This window comes from Mya arenaria, chromosome 11, assembly GCF_026914265.1.
Source record: "Mya arenaria isolate MELC-2E11 chromosome 11, ASM2691426v1".
In the NCBI taxonomy this organism is placed as follows: domain Eukaryota; kingdom Metazoa; phylum Mollusca; class Bivalvia; order Myida; family Myidae; genus Mya; species Mya arenaria.
In genome coordinates this window covers 10,071,676-10,091,849 of record NC_069132.1, presented here as the reverse complement: position 1 = coordinate 10,091,849, position 20,174 = coordinate 10,071,676, and the positions used below count along the sequence as shown (strand labels likewise).

The following is a 20,174-nucleotide window of genomic DNA, read 5'->3' as shown; positions in this document are numbered from 1 at the left end:
GCTGTTGAAGTAGCCATCAGTACACAGGAACAAATTCTTCATATAATAAGTAGTAGATATTGATCTTATTGATATATTAATTACAATCAATATTTGTAAAGGCTGGCAAATTGTTTAAGTGAATGGTCAATAGTCTAAGCAGGCAAGATTTTTATAATTTAAGGTCAATAACTCTGAAGTGATCAGGCTGGTTATCAGACTTGTCAGAGATATGTTGCCCATCAACATTGTAACTAAGTTTGTATCTAAGTAAAGGAAAGACTGGATAGGAAATGTTGACGGGAGAGAGCAGACAATTTCATCATTTTTTTTACAAAAAACAAAAAGATGGGAATGTCCCTCGGGAGGGGACAATTTGGTCAAATTTTGAAAATGAAAGGGCCAGAATTCAGAAGTCAATAAGGCGATCAGGTTGAATATAAATCCTTTCTCAGATATGATACCCATAAATGTTGTAACCAACATTGATAGAATGGTGAAAGATTTACTGCGATCTACTATCGTCTCATAAGGTAGCAATACCAAGTTTTCTGCACATTTCATTTAAATTAAACTCAGTATCCATCATTAGAACCATTGTTTTCGAAAAAAAATCATCGTTTTTTGGTATATTAAAACAATTGTATTAAATGTGTTAATATTCTTGGGGGAGTAAGAGTGCAACCTTAAGGCATGAGCAGATAAACAGCACATCACTATCTGTCCATGCAGACTTTGTCAAGAAAATCTTTATACCCACTGTAAACTTGATTTTTTAATAAGAAACATGAGCACTGCAACAGACTGCCAACCCTCGTTAGTTCGTCTTGCACTCAGTAAGGGGCATAACTCAACAAATCAGAATATCTCAAACAGATGAAGCTGGCTACGAAGTTCAGCTTTTTGGCAAGGATTTTGAAGGCTTCTTGATTATGGCCAACAGAACAGGTTTTGCATGACAACGCCAACAAAGATGACAACTCAATGTCTATAACAATGCCTAAACCTTTTCTCTCAAATAAATAAGAGTGTCAAACTGTCACAAGATAAATGGTAACTCTAAAAATTATAATCATTGTTTAAAGTTGGTGTAATGAAAGCAATTCAAGGCCCATACTATGGAGTGACTGGTGACCTGGCCTAGATATTCTGATCATACACATGTTGATGATTGAACAAAAGCTTCTCATGTTAGAGCATTGACAACTTAGTGGACACCGACCTGCTGCTGGTGAATTCACAGTACACCTTATGAAATGTGCATAATGAGTAAATATGTTTATAATTCCTTCACTTCACAACACAAAGTATTGAAACATATCCCATGCATATAATTGATTAAGTAATGAATTGCGGGGTTGATGTCATTATCGGGGTATGAACGCAATTTGGCTGGTCAAAGTGTGTGGGGACTCCACGTATACTCTGACCAGCCCAATTGCCTTCATATCCCCGATAATGACATCAATCCCGCAATTCATTACTTGTATTTACATCAATTGTTCATTATTTCATTCAAGAATTGTTAAAACAATACTTTATTTTATTTAAGAAAAACTTTCAGTAATCCTTTCTTACACATTCTGTAACTGGAAGAACCCGATTGTAACCGGAAACATTTTATCAAACGACATCACAATAACACGAGAAAAGATCAAGAACTTGAAATCACTTTTAAACGTAAAATTAAAAAATCTAAAATGTTGATCTAAATTTTACGGCACCTGCTGACACAATACAAACAATAACAAGATAAAAAAAATCCATGTATATTGTTATGCGATGAATTGCGATCCGAACATATCCAAAGATGTTGCGTTCATCGGATGATAACCGCAATTGCCAAAAGGCAGTTCATTTAAGGAATGGAAGTTGAGGTGTAAATATTCGTTTTTGGGGACACTATCAAAATGAATAAATACCCTGACTTGCACAAATGTAAGGGTAACAAAAGTAAAGACACTGATATATTGGTTCAGTACTTTATTAACAGATCTGTTTGAATACTGGTGGCACGCAATAAACAAAATTATGTTCAATCAAACAAGTTCTATAAATTCAAATCTTACGGAAAAAATAATATCCATAGCCGTTCAGTTTTCCAATCCATAACAGTTAATTCATACACTCATAACAGTAAAATGCACACATATGAAAAAACATCTGTAATGTATGCTTGTATAGTCAATATATACAAATATCACATGACTTGCAGGTTGAGTAGTTCACAAAACACAAAACATAACACATTCAAAAGTGAATCATGATTTGAAAAAGTAACTTTATGACAAGAAACACCATCCTTAAATATTAAAAGAAAATCCAAATATTAAATGGTGCACATGATTTACAAAACATTCCAGATTTGTAACCATAACAATAATTTTTCATGGGCCAAACAAATGGCTTCAAAACGAAACAGTTTTTGTTCATAACTGCAGTAGGAGTTGTTAATTCAACCCAAAGTTCACCTCACTTTCTAAAGAGCATGTTTTACTTCATGGTGGGCATAGCAACTGCTGGCTTGGTATCAGTGGCATCCTCATCTCTCCACATCTGGGTCACTGTCTTCATCTGAGTGTAAAAGTTCAAGCCCTGCAAACAGAAAATGTGTAATGAATATGACAACAAAAATTAAGACATGTCTATTTTGATCTGTATCAATATTTGTAGGACCTGAACAAATAAGTGTTCAAAATGTAAAGGCCAAACAAACATTTAGTACATCAATTAAAGTTTGCTCATTTAGTTAAAGTATTACTTGCTTCATGAAAATATATTTAAGGAACATAAGCTAAAATCACTATAAGGTTTGAGATGGTAGCTAACGTAGCTAATTTATGTCTGTATTACAAAGGAACATCACTGCTATTACACTGACCTGCTTGCCATAGAAGTTGGTGTCCCCGAGGAATGAGCCGCGAGATCCTGTGAAGGAGAACATGGGAAGAGGGACGGGAATGGGCACATTGACGCCCACCTGGCCAACGTCTATCTCATTGGTGAACTTTCTCGCAGTTGCCCCATTGTTAGTGAAAATGGCCGTGCCATTGCCATAAGGATTGTTGTTAATGACGTTGATGGCATCATCCAAAGTGTCCACCTCCAAACTGACCAACACTGGTCCAAATATCTCCTCCGTGTAGCACTTCATGTTTGGCTGGAATGTAATCAGGAAAACTGCTGAAATGTGTCAGGACACATAGCGAGAAATTTGTGTTGGTTGTTCACATATCATAAGCAAATGCTATGCGAAATTTGAAGAAATATAAAAAAATGTTCCTATAATCTTACACCTGAGCAGAGATATGGTGAACATATAATTACTTTATGAGTAAAAATGAGAGTTCTGCCATACCTTGACATTGTGGAGGATGCATGGTCCAACAAAGTTTCCATTTTCATATCCAGGCACTTTGACATTTCTACCGTCAAGCAAGAGAGAAGCTCCCTCATCTACTCCCGACTGTACAAGATCACACACTCGTTTCTTTGACTCCGGTGAGATCACTGGGCCCAAGTCAGTATCTGGCTGGTCCCCAGCATTCACTCGCAACTTCTTGGCCCTCTCTACCAGTTCTGGGATCCAGTTTTTGGCTTCTCCTACAAACACTGCTGTAGATAGGGCCATGCACCTCTGGCCTGCTGCTCCAAAAGCCGCTCCAACCAACTTTAACATCAATATATTTTTCATCAGGACAAAATGCTAATGCCAATTTAATACAACATTGCTGAAGGCTTTTAATAAACTTGTTTCATGTTTGAATTAGATGACAATGTAAGATTATAAATGTAAAGGAAGTTTAAGTCTATTTCATAATGAATATCAGATGTACATGTAGCCTGTAGAGACTTCCTAATATAACCTATTCTTCTATTTCAACAGTATTTTACAAACAGTGTTGTCCCAAGTTTGTTTTCATTTTACAGTTAATATCCAAATAAGGTTGTATAAACCACCTGGTTCAGAGTATTTTCTTTGTTAGCATCCGGCATCACTACACCGTGGTTCTTGGCACCCTGGAAAACACACAGCATTTCTACACTTTTGTTTTGAAGCTATGGATGAATCAGTATGAGAATAGTGTTGGTAATGCACTTGATAGCACAAAATAGTGGGGGGTTTTCTTTCAGATAAAAAAAATATATGAATAGTATGGGAGCTTGTATGGTAGACAAGAGTTAATTTCACTTTTATTAATATCTCAATATGATCTTTATTTACAAATTAAAGCTACATGTATTTGGTTTCCCATCTTACCATGTTGGACTGCACTCGTTTTCCATTCTTTGATCCCCTCTCGTAAATGTACTTTCCCTGAATAAAACATCATTGACTGCATGATTATGTGTGAACTCAAAAGAATGAAAATACAGTCCAAACTCGTTATGTCGACTTTGTCGGGACCTAGGGAAAAAAGTCGAGATAACGAACATTTGACACATCCGAAATACAAAAAGTATAACCAATCCAAACACATATGAGTTTGATACATGTCCGACATCCAACTGGAATTGAACGGTGTTTTTACGGTCGTGGAAACAGCAAACGTATTATTTAAAAATAAAGTGATACAAAAATGAATTATTTGTGCCAAATTAATTTTATTCACGTTTACAGATTACACAAATAAAATATTAAACCACAATTGCATACACTTGTATATTGTAAGAAAACGGTAAAGCACATATGTTATGCCCGTTTGTGTTCTACGTGCAGTATAGAGAAATTACTTCATCACGTAACTTTCAATGTTGACAATTTTTTTAGTATGATGTCTTCGTCGATTTAAATTGTGCGTTTTAATGTATTGCTTGATCAATAAAAGACTCTGTAATCAAAAACATAAACAAACACCTTTAATTAATTATTCACACTAACCCATTAACCTCCAATTATGAAAGTTTGTTATTTTGACACGCACGGTAATTTAGCAACATGCCGCAAGCCTCCATGACTTTTACACCTACACCTCGATCTACAGTTCGACTTAAGGGACAAGGGAAATGTGTGAAATTCGACCACTGGGACTGAAATAGGAGGTCGACATAGCGAACAAATTGAGATAGAAAAAGTCGACACAAGCAGATTTATTTTATATAGAATAAGAAGGAATAAATTCGGGACTGGAGAAAAAAGTTGACATAACCGGAAAGTCGACATATCCGACGTCGACATAGCGAGTTTGCACTGTATGTTATTAAAACTTAAATTCATCAACTATATTTTTGCAACTGCAAAAAGAAGCAAAGGCAAAATATACACCTTGCATGTCAGCATGTATCAACACACTTCCCAGTGACCTCCATAAAATAAGTTACGAGTCAGAGCTCTGGATAAGCAGCGTATTTGTATTATCATGATATTAAAATATCAAAAAAGCAAACAATATTTTGTTATAAACAAAAATACACTAAAAATTGTTATAAAAACGTAGCATATTTTTCGAGGCCCTAATAATATCAAAATTCCCATGAATCTATCAATGGATTTACAATTGTCTGAATAAAAAAAAACCCAGCAAATTTAACAACAGATATCACCGCCCTCGGCATTTCTAGGTAACATCAACAGAATCAAAGTCCCATTGTCCTGGGACAGACAAATTGATGGATCAACCAACAAAGGAGAAATAAATTTCAATTTTGACATTATTTCTCAGAGTTTATGATAATAGATACTTACAGCCTGGTCTGACCCCACAAATGAGACAGCTTTGATGTCTGGGTCATCCAAGATGAAATTCACAGCTGTAAAAGATAATCTCATGCATGAATATGTGGCCAAGATACAAAACAGATTTCAAACCCTTGAAATGTACAATCAAAATGCCAATACTTTGAGGGCTCAGCACAACACAGGCCTAAATCCATATCAAATAGAACGAGTTACAAAAGTCTTGATATGTAGTTTTAGTTTGAATATATCCAGGGCTGTATTCAACAACCACCTTATATTTCACTTAATATTATTTGTCTTAGGATAAGAATTATATTAAATACGACCCAAGATACAGCTCAAATAACATGCATGTTTTCCTACATAACGAGTATGATTCAAAGCACCTCCTGCTTAAGAAAAATATGCCCATCTACTTATCCTTGAATTCATTGTCACATACTTATTGAACTGCATTCAAAACTAATCAACCAGTCAGTGAAGCCTTCTCCCATGCAATTACACGTACCATCATGTGCCCCATGTATGACGTTAACGCAGCCATCGGGAAATCCAGCGTCCTGCATTAACTGCATTAGGAGCATGGTACATCCAGGGTCACGCTCCGATGGCTTCAGCACCATGGTGTTTCCTGTGATCAGGGCTGTCGGGAACATCTGGGCAAATAAATGAGCAAAGGAGCTTTTTAATTTGCTGGGATTGTTACAGCCTACAAGTTTTACATAACTAACTAAAGGTCAAAACAATTTTATATCACTTTCTGATGAATCTCTGATATTCTGTTAAAACTATAAATAACTGTTTTAAGTTAAAAACAACAACAGTGATCAAACAAACTATACAGAATATAGTCTGATTAGGTTACTTCTTAATTCTGTTAAATTTATAAATTGTAATGCATTACACTTCATAATATAAATGATATTAATACATTCTGTTTCATTATTTATCTAATTCAACGCTATCACTTGACATACTATTATTAGTAATAATACTGGTTAAACTAAACTAATTCAAAATACTCTTCAACATAATGTTTATTTGATTAGGAATTCATGATAAATCACTCAATGAAATTATTTTCATATCAAACATCACAAATAATGGATGCTCTTTGTTTACCCAGAGAGGAATCATGGCAGGGAAGTTAAAAGGTGTAATGCCAGCGGTGACCCCTAGAGGGACTCGGATGGTGTATGTGTCCATGTCCTTGGCGATTCCAGTCATTGTCTCCCCAAGTTGGAGGGACGTGATGCTACAGCAGTGCTCAACCACCTCTGTAATATTAATTTCATGATGCTACCCAGTATTCTACCCAGGAAATTCTTAACGGATGTCATTCAGCCATAGGGTGGCTCTTCAGGATCCGGAAGTTTTAGGCTAGTCAATTGTTTAGGACTTCCTGGTTTTGCGTATAGGCCCATGACTCCTTGTTTTAAATAGCACACAAAACATATTACAATACAAAGCTTTACATTTGCTTTCTACAAAAATAAACAGAAACAAGATTATTGACAAGAGCTGTCACAGTATGTGACGAATGCCCCGAATGTGACATTGACCCATGAACAAGGTCAGTACATGAAAAGTTGACCTTGCCTTTACGTGTTAAATACATATGGCAAGTTATTTTAAATTGCCACTGAACATAAAAAAAATACCACCCATACTTGACAACCTACACTCTTATGTCCTTATATTCAGCATTCCATTGTGAATAAACACTAAGTGTATCTTTCACCTTAGAGGTAGGGACATGGGTCTTGCACCCAACACATCAATTTGGTATGTCAAACACATGTGGCAAGTTATTTTAAAATCTGTCCATACAAGAGAAAGTTACAGGCCAAACACGACAACCTATACTCTATGTCCTTATATGCAGCATTCCATTGTGAATAAACACTAAGTGTGACCTTGACCTTAGAGGTAGGGAAGGGGTCTTGCAAATGACACGTCGTCTTGGTATGTCGAACACATGTAGCAAGTTATTTTAAAATTTGTCCATACAAGGGAAAGTTACAGCCCGGACACGACAACCTATACTCTATGTACTTATATGCAGCATTCCATTGTGAATAAACACGAAGTGTGACCTTGACCTTAGAGGTAGGGACACGGGTCATGCTAGGGACACGTCGTCTTGGTATGGCAAACACATGTGGCAAGTTTTTTTAAAATCTGTCCATACAAGAGAGAAAGTTACAGCCCGGACACCAGTTATTGAGCCGGACACACGGACGGTGCGATTTTAATATGCCCACCTTCGGGGGCATAATAAGCACAGAATGGATTTGTATTTGGATAACAACACTTAAAATTCCTGCTCCCAAAACTATTTTTTAATTGAACCTGAAAACAAATATCAGGTTCAAATAACCTCATACAAATATTAATGATGTAATGAAACAGTCTAAGAGTTAAAAGTAATTTTAAACAAGAGCACCGCGAAACGGAGCATAATACGCCCGAAGAAGAATCGGGCTTGAGGTCTTAAATAAACATTTAGGTTATGCTAGTATACTGCTTACTAGGTGTGAAGTGTTTACAACAAAGGCTTAAACTAGCAATATTGAAACGGAATTGCTAACACCCCCCCAGTGAAATTAGCCTTTGAGGTACGGACCTGGAAAGCATGCTTGACAAATCCTTTTAATGTAGAGATGATTTGTATAAAGTTATTTGAAAATTGCTTTAGTAGTAACCCAGTTATGGCCTGGACATGGAATTGCTAACGTCCCCCCCCCCCCCATGGTGATTCTAGTGTTTGAGGTATGGACCTGGAAATTGCGCGCGACACATCCTTTTAATGTAATGATGCTTTGTATAAAGTTATTTGAAAATGACTTTATTAGTGACCAAGTTGTGGCCCGGACACGGATTTGCTAACGCACCCCAATGGTGATTCTAGTCTTTGAGGTATGGACCTGGAAATTGCGCGCGACACATCCTTTTAATGTAGTGATGATTTGTATAAAGTTATTTGAAAATCGCTTTATTAGTTACCAAGTTATGGCCCGGACACGGAATTGCTAACACCCCCCAGTGAAATTAGCCTTTGAGGTACGGACCTGGAAAGCATGCTTGACAAATCCTTTTAATGTAGAGATGATTTGTATAAAGTTATTTGAAAATTGCTTTAGTAGTAACCCAGTTATGGCCTGGACATGGAATTGCTAACGTCCCCCCCCCCATGGTGATTCTAGTGTTTGAGGTATGGACCTGGAAATTGCGCGCGACACATCCTTTTAATGTAATGATGCTTTGTATAAAGTTCTTTAAAAATGACTTTATTAGTGACCAAGTTGTGGCCCGGACACGGATTTGCTAACGCACCCCAATGGTGATTCTAGTCTTTGAGGTATGGATCTGGAAATTGCGCGTGACACATCCTTTTAATGTAGTGATGATTTGTATAAAGTTATTTGAAAATCGCTTTATTAGTTACCAAGTTATGGCCCGGACACGGAATTGCTAACGCCCCCCAGTGAAATTAGCCTTTGAGGTACGGACCTGGAAAGCATGCTTGACAAATCCTTTTAAGGTAGAGATGATTTGTATAAAGTTATTTGAAAATTGCTTTAGTAGTAACCCAGTTATGGCCTGGACATGGAATTGCTAACGTCCCCCCCCCCCCCCTGGTGATTCTAGTGTTTGAGGTATGGACCTGGAAATTGCGCGCGCCACATCCTTTTAATGTACCGGTAATGATACTTTGTATAAAGTTATTTGAAAATGACTTTATTAGTGACCAAGTTGTGGCCCGGACACGGATTTGCTAACGCACCCCCATGGTGATTCTAGTCTTTGAGGTATGGACCTGGAAATTGTGCGCGACACATCCTTTTAATGTAGTGATGATTTGTATAAGGTTATTTGAAAATCGCTTTATTAGTTACCAAGTTATGGCCCGGACACGGAATTGTTAACGGACGGACAGATGGACAGACAGACGGACGGACGATGGAGGCCATAACATAATACGACCCTTCGGGCGTATAAAAAGCCTTTTTGCCAGATAGTCAAACTACAAATAGCAATTGTGTACATACGGAGTCCCCTCATGACATCTCCCTCCGCATCAACCAGAGTCTTGCCCTGCTCCAGGGTGATAGACTTGGCCAGTTCACCCTAAAATATACAAGTGCTTCTTAATTTTGAGTTTCATTGTCAGATACCACATCCACACAAATACAGTACAGTAAAACTGCGGTCTTTCGAACAAGCGGTCGTTCGAGAACCGGCGTTCCCTCGAGGTCGGAGCTTGGTCCCAAACTTTTTTCCTTCTATTTACATATAAAATATACCTACGCTGCATCGAAACCTAATTATGTCGAGGAGTCGAGCAATATTCTCGGTCCCAAGTACACAAATCATGCACAAAACCTTATGGCTCCCTCGAGGACATAATTTCACACGTTTTCCTGGACGCGTGTTCCAAAATAAACAAACAATTGCTAGGTATCCAAATTTTCGCAAGTTGTAAAAATTGCAATGATAGTTGAAAGGCAATTGATAAGGTGTGAAAAACCGTTTAACACTGTTAACGCATGACAGATATTAGTTGATATGGGCATTTTAGAAGATGAGACGTAAATGACGAGAAGTTAATTGTGAGAAATGTAAATGAGTAATAAAAATAGGAATAAACACTACCGTATCAATTCAACATTGGAATCTCTGAAAATAATTCCTTTTTGGCACTTTGCTTTGCAATATGGCCATTTTGTAAAAAAATCGATTTATTGATTTATTGATATTTCTTTTACATTTTATATTTAATATACATATAGTAAACGACAGCCTTTGAACATATGAGCGATTTCCACAATGCAACACATAATTGGTGTCTTAGTAAACAGACTACTTCATACTTGAAATACACTGAAATATATTTCATAACAGACTGGAGAATTGAAAATCGGGTCGTTCAAAACATCGGTTCCCTCGAGGTTTAGGCTCAGTCCCCTGCGACCTCGAGCAATCGCAGTTTTACTGTAGTTTTCTTTCAAAAGAAAAGTAAGTGACGGAACCTTGAAATAACTACATTCAAATGCCACCTGTCTACATTCATACAGCTATTCCTGCAACTGAACCCAAATTGGCAATACATTCTTTACCAATATATGTTTTATCAAAAGACAGGTTTTTTGTATAATAGGGTTATTAGTACTGCGTTTTGATCCGGGAGGTTGTATTCGACTCGAGTGGATTTTTGCAGATTAGGATTTCACGAGGCGCAAGCAGACATTCCTGATCAAAGCGCAGAACTAACAACCCTTTTATAATATACATTACTGGTTAGATCACTTAAAAGCCACATGTTTTCATAATAAATGTCATTTTAACGACACACTATTTGTTTTTTATGACATCATTTTAACATCGCGCAATGATACTTGTTATGACGGGACGTCACAAGAGTGGAATACGGCCGTATTGCACTGGAGTGGAATACGGACTACCGTATTTTGTGATATGTATTGTGTGTGGATTTATGATGGGTATATAATAAATTTGATTATCATTTTTAATTCTCAAAGGACAAAGTTTGGAAATCTGCCAACCTTTCCATACTAGTGTTTAAATGGACATATTCCCCTGTAAGGGTACATATTGCATGTGTCCTGTACGCACCATATTTTTCTTGATGAGATCCTGGAAGCGGAACATGCACTGTTGGCGTGTGAGGACAGTTGTCTGAGACCATTTCTTGAAAGTCTGCTTGCACGAGTCCACTGCTGCCTGCATCTCAGCCTGGGTTGCTTGGGGGACCCGTGTTATCACCTCGTTTGTTGCCTTATTAGGACACATGTAGGATTATATAACCTTGTATAGATACTAATTTAATAATCATACTTTAATGTTACATTACCATGTTTCCAACACAGTGTCTCATGACACATCAGTGACACCTGCACAAACAAACTAGGCAATTACTTTAGAAAAATACAACTTATATCTAAGTTCTGTGATATGTCAACCTACACCTGAATTACTGGATGAATTTTGATTTGTTGATTTGGAAGGTCCTTGATGAAAACTTCAGAAAACTTGAAAATGATTACTAAAATTTCATTTTGTAAGCAGTTCACGAATGTGCAATGGTTAGCAAAGAGACATTTATGCCAAAGAAAATTATTATTTATTTTTGCTTTACTAAGTGGTTAAGTCAGCAACTAGGCCAATGCAATTTAATTATTTTGTTAAGCAAAAATAAACATTTCTTACAATTTACATGACACAAAGACTTTTGAAGTAATTTTGTTCTAAACTTTTTATCATTTCCGCCAACATCAACAGAAAGCTAATTACAAACCTTGTGATAATATTCATAACTTATGACATAAAATCTCGGGTGGATTAAAAACAACTGTTCATGTATTTATGTGATATTGTCAGAAAGATATGGGTTTTAATTGATATTTTATGATAAATTAAGTAAACCAAAACTTTAATGCACTCCTTTTCATTAAAATGCTAGACAAATTCTTTAAATACGCTTCTCTTATCATGCTTTATATATGCATTTTTGTTATTTGTATATATGCAGGCAGGACATACATTTGACATGTGGGATCATCAATAGACATTAGACAGTGCATGCATTTTTATAATGTAGCAAACAATAATAACATCAAATTAAATGTATTTTTAATACTTGTGCAAATAATGTTTTGTTTCTCTTCTTTAATTAATTAAGATATACAATTTAAGATGACAGAGCATAAATTAATTGGACCATATATTCAGCCAAGAGGCAAATGTATGAGCAGACATGAAGAGACACTGTTCAATGTCACCGTTCAATGTCAGCCTTAACTCATTATCAATTCCAAGTGTTTGTGTTTAATCTCAGAGGAGAATAAAATCTAGCAAAGATAAACATGAGTTATTAAGCAGTGTATGAAAACTAGGCCACCACACAATAACATTACCGTTATCAACATTTTACTTTAATTTGACTATTTCTAAACAATTCAATTAAGCTAAACTAATATACCAGAACTACGAAATAAAGTATGTCCTACTGGGTTGTGTAGATCTATCCATCTGTCTGTCTTTGATTCCACAAATTTCCCATTGAGGAAAAGTTTTGTTGTAGGCTGAAAATTAAACCTCTGTCAATAACAATTTCAGAACAAGTGGAATAGTTTTAAATGTGTTTTTTTTTTAAAACAAACCACACGTTACTGTTTGGCTTCAAAATTTGTAACAAAGGTGATTAAGTACAATAATAATATTATATAATTTTTATTGGTGCTTGGTGTGTGGAGTAGGAGTTAAAGTACCATAGGAAAAATCTGAATGATTATGAAGAGCCGAGCAAGCGACACAATTTACCAGTAGCCATTTTTAGCCATCAAGATTTTATCTAATACTGATATTTTCAAAATGTCTTAGATTGTAACTTATTTTCAGCAGGTGTGATAATGACATCATGTTCATTCCGCTGTAAAACTACAAATCCTAAATCTAAGCATGGTACTTGTTGAAAACTGATTGGCGATTTCATTAATAAGCAAAATGATTTTAACAAAGTGTAACAAATGATTTCCTTTCCTTGACAACAATTCAATATACATGTACAGTTTAGCCTACCAAGTTTGAACATTCAAATTCAAATAATAACAAGTCTCACTGCTACTTACAGCTGCGGATGAATAATATCTACAGGCCTTCCCGAGACCCTAAAAGACAAAATGTAAACATGTTAGTTATAATGTTTGATTTTTCACAAGCTGCATAATTTTACATTCCTTCATAGTGTATATGTGAATTTTTTTAGCTAAAATGCCATTTCCGGAAATCTTATTCCAACTAGAGATTGCTTTTTTGAAAAAGCGGTTGTCTCCCCTATTGTGTGGTTGTAGCTGAGAAAAAATAAATGATGGACATAAAATTTGTAATTTTGGACTGGAGACAAACCAACAGTGAAGTTTGGTTTATTCACCCATATTAAATAGTAAATAGAAAAAAGTGTTGTTGATTAATCTTGGAAAATGTAAACATAGTTTGTATTGTATGAAGTTCCTGGGCCCAAGCATCTACATGATCAACTTACATACCAAGTATGAAGTTCCTGGGTGAAAGCATTCTTTAGTTACTGAGCGGTACAACTGTTTCTTCACCTCAAGGTCACGGTGACCTTGACCTTTGACCTATTGATCTCAAAATCAATAGGAGTCATCTAATACTCATGACCAACTAGCATATTAAGTATTAAGTTCCTGGGTACAAGCGTTCTATGTTTATTGAGCAGAAACCATTTTTAAGCTTAAGGTCACTGCCAACATATCGTTTTTTACCTGAAAGTAACCTTGACCTTTGACCTAGTGATCTCAAAAGCAATAGGGGTCATCTACTAGTCATGAACAACTAGCATACCAAGTATGATGTTCCTGGACCCAAAGGATCTTTAGTTATTGAGCGGAAACCGTTTCTTCACATCAAGGTCACAGCGACCTTGACCTTTGACCTAGTGATCTCAAAATCAAAAGGGGTCATCTACTAGTCATGACCAACTAACATACCAAGTAGGAAGTTCCTGGGTGCAAGCGTTCTTTAGTTATTGAGCGGAAATGAAGTGTGACGTACAGACTGACTGACGGACGGACTGACTGACTGACGGACAGGGCAAAAACAATATGTCTCCCCATGAATGGGGGAGACATAAAAATATTAGGAGACATGATGAAAATTACACAGAGCAGTCTGGTTTTGAATTAAAAATCCAACTTTTCGATTCATTCTACAAAACAAAACAGACCGAAAATTAAAATCTGTGGAAACTGAACGGCTTTGCATGACAGTAATGGAACAAATTTAAGACCAATGAGCCCAGATTCATGATCCCACAACCTTTGAATAATGTTAACCTATGTCTCTTACATGCAACATGTCGTCTTCTCATGTTGAACATATTTGAAAAGTTATCTTATGGTCAAATAACAGCCTGGACAAACCAAATTACTAGGAGTAGTTTTTGACAACACATGACCTTGACTTAGAGATTATTAATATAAACATTATGACCAACTTTCATGAAGATACAGACTTTTAAATGTGACCTCTAGAGTGTTAACAAGCTTTTTCTAAAATTTGACCTTGTGACCTAGTTTTTGACCACATATGACCCAGATTCGAACTTGGCCTAGAGCTAATCAATATAAACATTCTGACTAAGTTTCATGAACAAACAGTCATAACTGTGACCTCTAGGGTGCTAACAAGCTTTTCCTATGATTTGACCTAATGACCTAGTTTTTGACCACACATGAGCAAGATTTAAACTTGACTTAGAGATTATTAGTATATAAACATTCTGACCAACATTCATGAAGAAACATTTATAAATGTGACCTCTAGAGTGTTTGCAAGCTTTTCCTTAAATTTGACCTGGTGACCTAGTTTCGGACCACACATGACCCAGATTTAAACTTGACTTAGAGAGTATTAGTATATAAACATTCTGACCAACATTCATGAAGAAACATTTATAAATGTGACCTCTAGAGTGCTTGCAAGCTTTTCCTTAAATTTGACCTGGTGACCTAGTTTTGGACCACACATGACCCAGATTTAAACTTGACTTAAAGATTATCAATATAAACATTCTGACCAACTTTCATGAAGATAAGTCATAAATGTGACCTCTACAGTGTTAACAAGCTTTTCCTTCAATTTGACCTGGTGACCTAGTTTTTGACCCCACATGATCTGATTCGAACTTGACCTAGAGATCATAAATATTAACATTCTGACCAAGTTTCCTGAAGATACAGTCATTCATGTGACCTATATAGTGTACACAAGCTTTTCCTTCAATTTGACCTGGTGACCTAGTTTTTAACCCAAAATGACCCAATATCGTACTCGACCAAGATTTTATTGAGGGTAACATTCTGACCAAGTTTCATTAAGATTGTGCCGCAATTGTGACCTCTAGAGTGTTAACAGTCAAATTGTTGACGACGTTCTGTATCGAACATTAACAATGAGGCATAGCTAAAAGGTACTCAGGCGCGCACACATATACACAAAACAAGAGGCCCAAAAGGGCCTATGCTCTACTGGCATGGCTCTTGTGGTCATTTTCAATCCAGAGCATGTATGTTTGAGTAATAGGCAACAAATATATAGTTCACTTTTAGTGTTTGGGTTAGCTAAAAACGCTGCACGTTCAACATCTGAGGACAGGAAGTGTTGTAAGCAGATTAGTTGCATAAACTATTTTAATATGTGCCAAGTAAAGGTAATCTGAGGGTAAAAAATATTTGCTTTTAAAAATGTACTCATCGTCAAAATTTCATTTCTGTAGCTTTAAAAATAAATAAATAGTCGGTCAAAGGTCAAAGTCAAGGACATCTGAGGACAACATTAATGCTTGTTTGCAAAACTGTTCACATGGTCAAAATTTCATTACTGTAGCTTTAAAAATTAATAAGTAAGTCAAAAGGGGTGTGGCCAGCTTTTGCCCAAGGGGCATTATTTCATATGTTTTCAATTGCATCATATGATGCTCCACAACACATATCAAAGGTATGGGCCTTTGATAGGTTTGAAGCAAGAAGATTTTGAAAATATTTCTTAAATAAATCTCTAGGAAAATTGTGACACCCAGGGCAGTGCCAGTTTTGACCCAAGGGGCATAATTTGAACATACATGGTAGTGGACCACTAATTAAAGCCTTGTTTAAAATAGCAAATAGCAAGGATTTGCATAGTGGTTTCAGACAAAAAGGTTTTTAACCTTTCCCAATTTAAGGGGGGAGGGGGGGGATTCCGTCCCTTCTTTTCTGAACTCTTCCCTGGGCCTCCGCCAACGTCGCCCAAGTCGTTTGCATTTGCCGCACTGGTCCCTTGCAAGACAATATCCATGGGGGGGGGGGGTGGGGGCAGTAATGACCCCAGGGGCATAATTTGAACAAACCTTCACAAGCAATTGTGACTTTACATGTAAACTTGGCTAAAAATAGACTTCCCTCATGTAGTCTTGGCTAAAAATAGACTTAGCTTAAAATAGCATTTTTTATACTTTCAAGACCCATAATCCAGGCATGCATGGGCAAATCTGGCTGGTTTTCAAAAGGAACCGAGTTCAAATGGATATCTAAATACTGTACAAGTTTCAACGAGATACAATCAAAACTGAAGACTGTATCATGTTCACAAGCAATTGTTTACAGACGAACTGATTTTTTAATACTTTCAAGTTCCATAATCTAGGCATGCATGGTCGGATCTGGCTGGTTTTCGAAAGGAACTGAGCTCTAATGAATATCTAAATACTGTACAAGTTTCATCGATATACAATCAAAACTGAAGACTGTATCATGTTCACAAGCTAGTGTTTACACAATAGCATTTTTTTATACTATCAAGGGCCATAATCTAGGCATGCATGGGCGGATCTGGCTGATTTTCGAAAGGAACCGAGCTCTAATGGATATCTAGATACTGTACAAGTTTCATCGAGATACAATCAAACCTGAAGACTGTATCGTGTTCACAAGCAATTGTTTACAGATGCACGGACGCACGAACACATGGACGCTCGGATGCACATACTACGTACACATTACAATCGCATAAGCTCTTCTGGCCTTTTATGCACATTATTTATTCAAATGAGACGCAAATTGCCAATTGATTGAACTTCTCCTGTCTGATAACTACACACTAATTGGTATGCCTACTTACCTCATTCATCTCTACTGAACAAGGGCAACTTACCACAGAAAATTCATGGTTCTAGGTCTTACAATTCTCGTTTCATTGAGCAGTTTTTATAAAAACTGTTGACATTAACCTTGACCTTTGAGCTAATGAGCTCAAAACAATATGGCTAATTGGCAACCTACATGTACCACTTAAATATTTCAGAGTTCATAGTCTAAAATAATAAACATTCAAAATGCGATTCTATTAATCCCTTAATATCTAAATGGGTTTGTCAAAGAACAGGGAGGCTTTGAAAATATCAAAATTGTATTTAATACTTAATGCTTGAAGCAGATAAAAGATTATATTCATATTTCACCAAGTAATTGAAAAGTATTTTGCACAAAAATATGTATTAAATCTACTAAAAAAAAGGAAAAAAGGTTTTACCTCATAAATTAATTGTGGTAAAAAAGCTTCAAATGAAATGGACAAAGGTATTCTAAATGTTAACTGCATACATAATTGTTCGTAGGATATTTACTTTTATGTGCATGGAACTTAAATGAATTATTATTTAATGGTAATTTAGCTTGTTTTTTATGAACTTTATTAGACATAATAATTTGATATGCTTTAATGAACCAGTCAATTGTAACCACTGCCCCTGAGGATTTCCGCACAATACTCTTACACAATACAATTAAAACCGTCTCCGTGGCCTAGTGGTTAAGCGTCCGCCTACGGAGCGGGACGTCGTGGGTTCGATCCCTGGCCGCGTCATACCAAAAGACGTTAAAAATTGGTACAAGTAGCTCCCTTGCCTGGCGCTTGGCATTTAAAGGGTAGTGCTTGGAAAAGTGGTGTACTCAGTACTGGTTTAACCCAGGAAACCTGTACCCCGTGTATCGGTGCTTTACACCGAGCACGTAAAAGAACCAAGGGGTCTCTTCTAAAAAGAGCTAGGGTATCGCACCCGGACTTCCTTGTATCCCACCACTGTCTCTTCAGCGTGCTGTCCCTTCAGCAAAAACAAAGGACCCCGTTGGAAATAAGTGCTTGCACTTTCACGGGTTATCCTTGACCACAAGGTCTAAAGAAATACATACATACACTCTTTAAAAAATTCGTCCACGTACAAATATTTGGACTGCTGACCGTCATCTACTGGTCAACGCAATTTCATGCAACATACAAAAAAAAACTTGTATTACTTAATGTTTGATGTCCACGAATGAGGCCGGAATTATAAAAGAGCTGTCACGATTTAACAAACATGTCATGGAAAACCTGTCCAGCAATATGGTAAATGGCAATCATATAAAATAAATGCAATCATGTTCAAAGCAAAACAATTACTTTTGGAGCAAAAATACCTGTTTAAAGATCGGAGATATTCTTGTCAGTGCCATTTCTTCTTCCACTGATAAGTTCAAGGTCAAGATTTCTAAGTGGTTTGATTGGCTGAGAAGTTCTTACCCCCAACAAAGAGTCAAAACGGTGTTGTGCTAAAAGGCTGACCAGAGCGCTGATTATATATATACTGATGGAAAATGCTGACCAGGCCAGCAAAAGGCTCATCAGAAAAATGAAAATGGAAACTTTTACTTGATATAGTATTGATATCTTTATAATTCATATGAGCGTTAAGTTGAAGATCGATTTTTTTATTATTTGTAGATAGAAAAGTATGCATAGACTACATCCAGGCCACGCCACGTGAAGGTGCTCTTGTCATGGCCCATGAGTGAGTGATTGAGTGATTGAGTGAGTGTAGATAGGCGGGGCCCCGTAAGCGGCGTAACTGCCCTATGTTTCATTCAAAATGACGAAAAATGGTGAAGTTATCTTTATTTAAAGTCTTTATTCGAAGCAAAATATTGCCTTCCGACGTAGCATTTATGACGCAATTTATCACGTGGTATACACACACTGATAATGGTGAAACTGAACTCCGAATTTCAAAGGCTACTTCAATTGTGTTTACATCATCATGAACACATTCTGGGGCATTGTGAATTCATTTTCGTATAACAGATGGAAATCGGAGAACGCGGTGAAAAACCAAATGTTCGGCCCTATACCGAACTCACATGCGCCCACGCCGGGAATCGAACGTGGGGTCGTCTTGGTGAAAAGTGAGCGTGCTTACCAGTGTGCTAACCGGACAACCAACCCGGTAGTTGATAAAGTGTGACCCTAGGGCCATTTTTTCTAAAGAATAATGAATGTGTCGTAATTCTATTTGGGTATAAATACATCCTTACGCAGGCCAAATCCTAATAGCCTCCATTTCAACAATACAGTAATCAAGTTGTTAAATTAATCGACACAATCCAAGCTAAAGTCGCTATTTAAATATATTTAGATGTTGCGGTGTTAAGAAATATAGTAAGATACATTTGTACATGATGTTTTCAATATTTAAACCTACTCAAATGCTTGGATTAGAGAGTTAAACTCTGTTGTCAAGGAGATTTTTAAACTACATCAAAGATTCAATACTTAGTTAATTATGGTTCAGAAAATCATGTCTATATTCAGTAAAAACCATTATTGAAACGTTTGTGTTATGGTTGACAAGTATCAAAATATACAAATTGAGATGAAGAGTGCACTTAAATTGACTTAATTACGCTAAGTTAAAACAAATAGCATTTTTGATAATAGTTTGTGAATTATTCACACGCCCACAAAACCAGTACCATGCAAGTCACTTTAATTTAGGGTTTCATTTACTCATATTTACAAAGATATACATATTAAATTCATATCAATGGTTACCTATAAGTTAATTATTTAACAACAACAAATGATATAGAATGTAGCACATCGACATGATTTATTGTAT

General features: G+C 36.4%; 1 protein-coding gene across 1 annotated transcript; it reads right to left on the bottom strand.

The window, feature by feature from the left end:
• Nucleotides 1–1,947: 1,947 nt before the first annotated feature.
• LOC128209436 (probable methylmalonate-semialdehyde dehydrogenase [acylating], mitochondrial) lies at nt 1,948–18,813 on the bottom strand. Its single transcript, XM_052913461.1, has 13 exons — nt 18,700–18,813; nt 13,312–13,350; nt 12,691–12,765; nt 11,297–11,458; nt 9,712–9,790; nt 6,782–6,936; nt 6,168–6,315; nt 5,666–5,730; nt 4,241–4,297; nt 3,940–3,999; nt 3,338–3,649; nt 2,861–3,139; nt 1,948–2,574 (listed from the first exon to the last, which is right to left on the bottom strand). Exons 1-13 carry the CDS (start codon nt 18,733–18,735, stop codon nt 2,473–2,475), a joined length of 1,569 nt encoding a protein of 522 aa, XP_052769421.1. The 5' UTR covers nt 18,736–18,813; the 3' UTR covers nt 1,948–2,472.
• Nucleotides 18,814–20,174: the final 1,361 nt, after the last annotated feature.

Excerpts from the sequence above, each read along its gene's own strand:
- LOC128209436 (XM_052913461.1), bottom strand. The coding sequence starts at position 18,735 with ATGGCACTGACAAGAATATCTCCGATCTTTAAACAG. Across the intron at positions 6,316-6,781 it reads CTGCCATGATTCCTCTCTGG|ATGTTCCCGACAGCCCTGAT; the intron begins GTAAACAAAGAG and ends TTATTTGCCCAG. Across the intron at positions 4,298-5,665 it reads TTGTGGGGTCAGACCAGGCT|GGAAAGTACATTTACGAGAG; the intron begins GTAAGTATCTAT and ends TGTTTTATTCAG.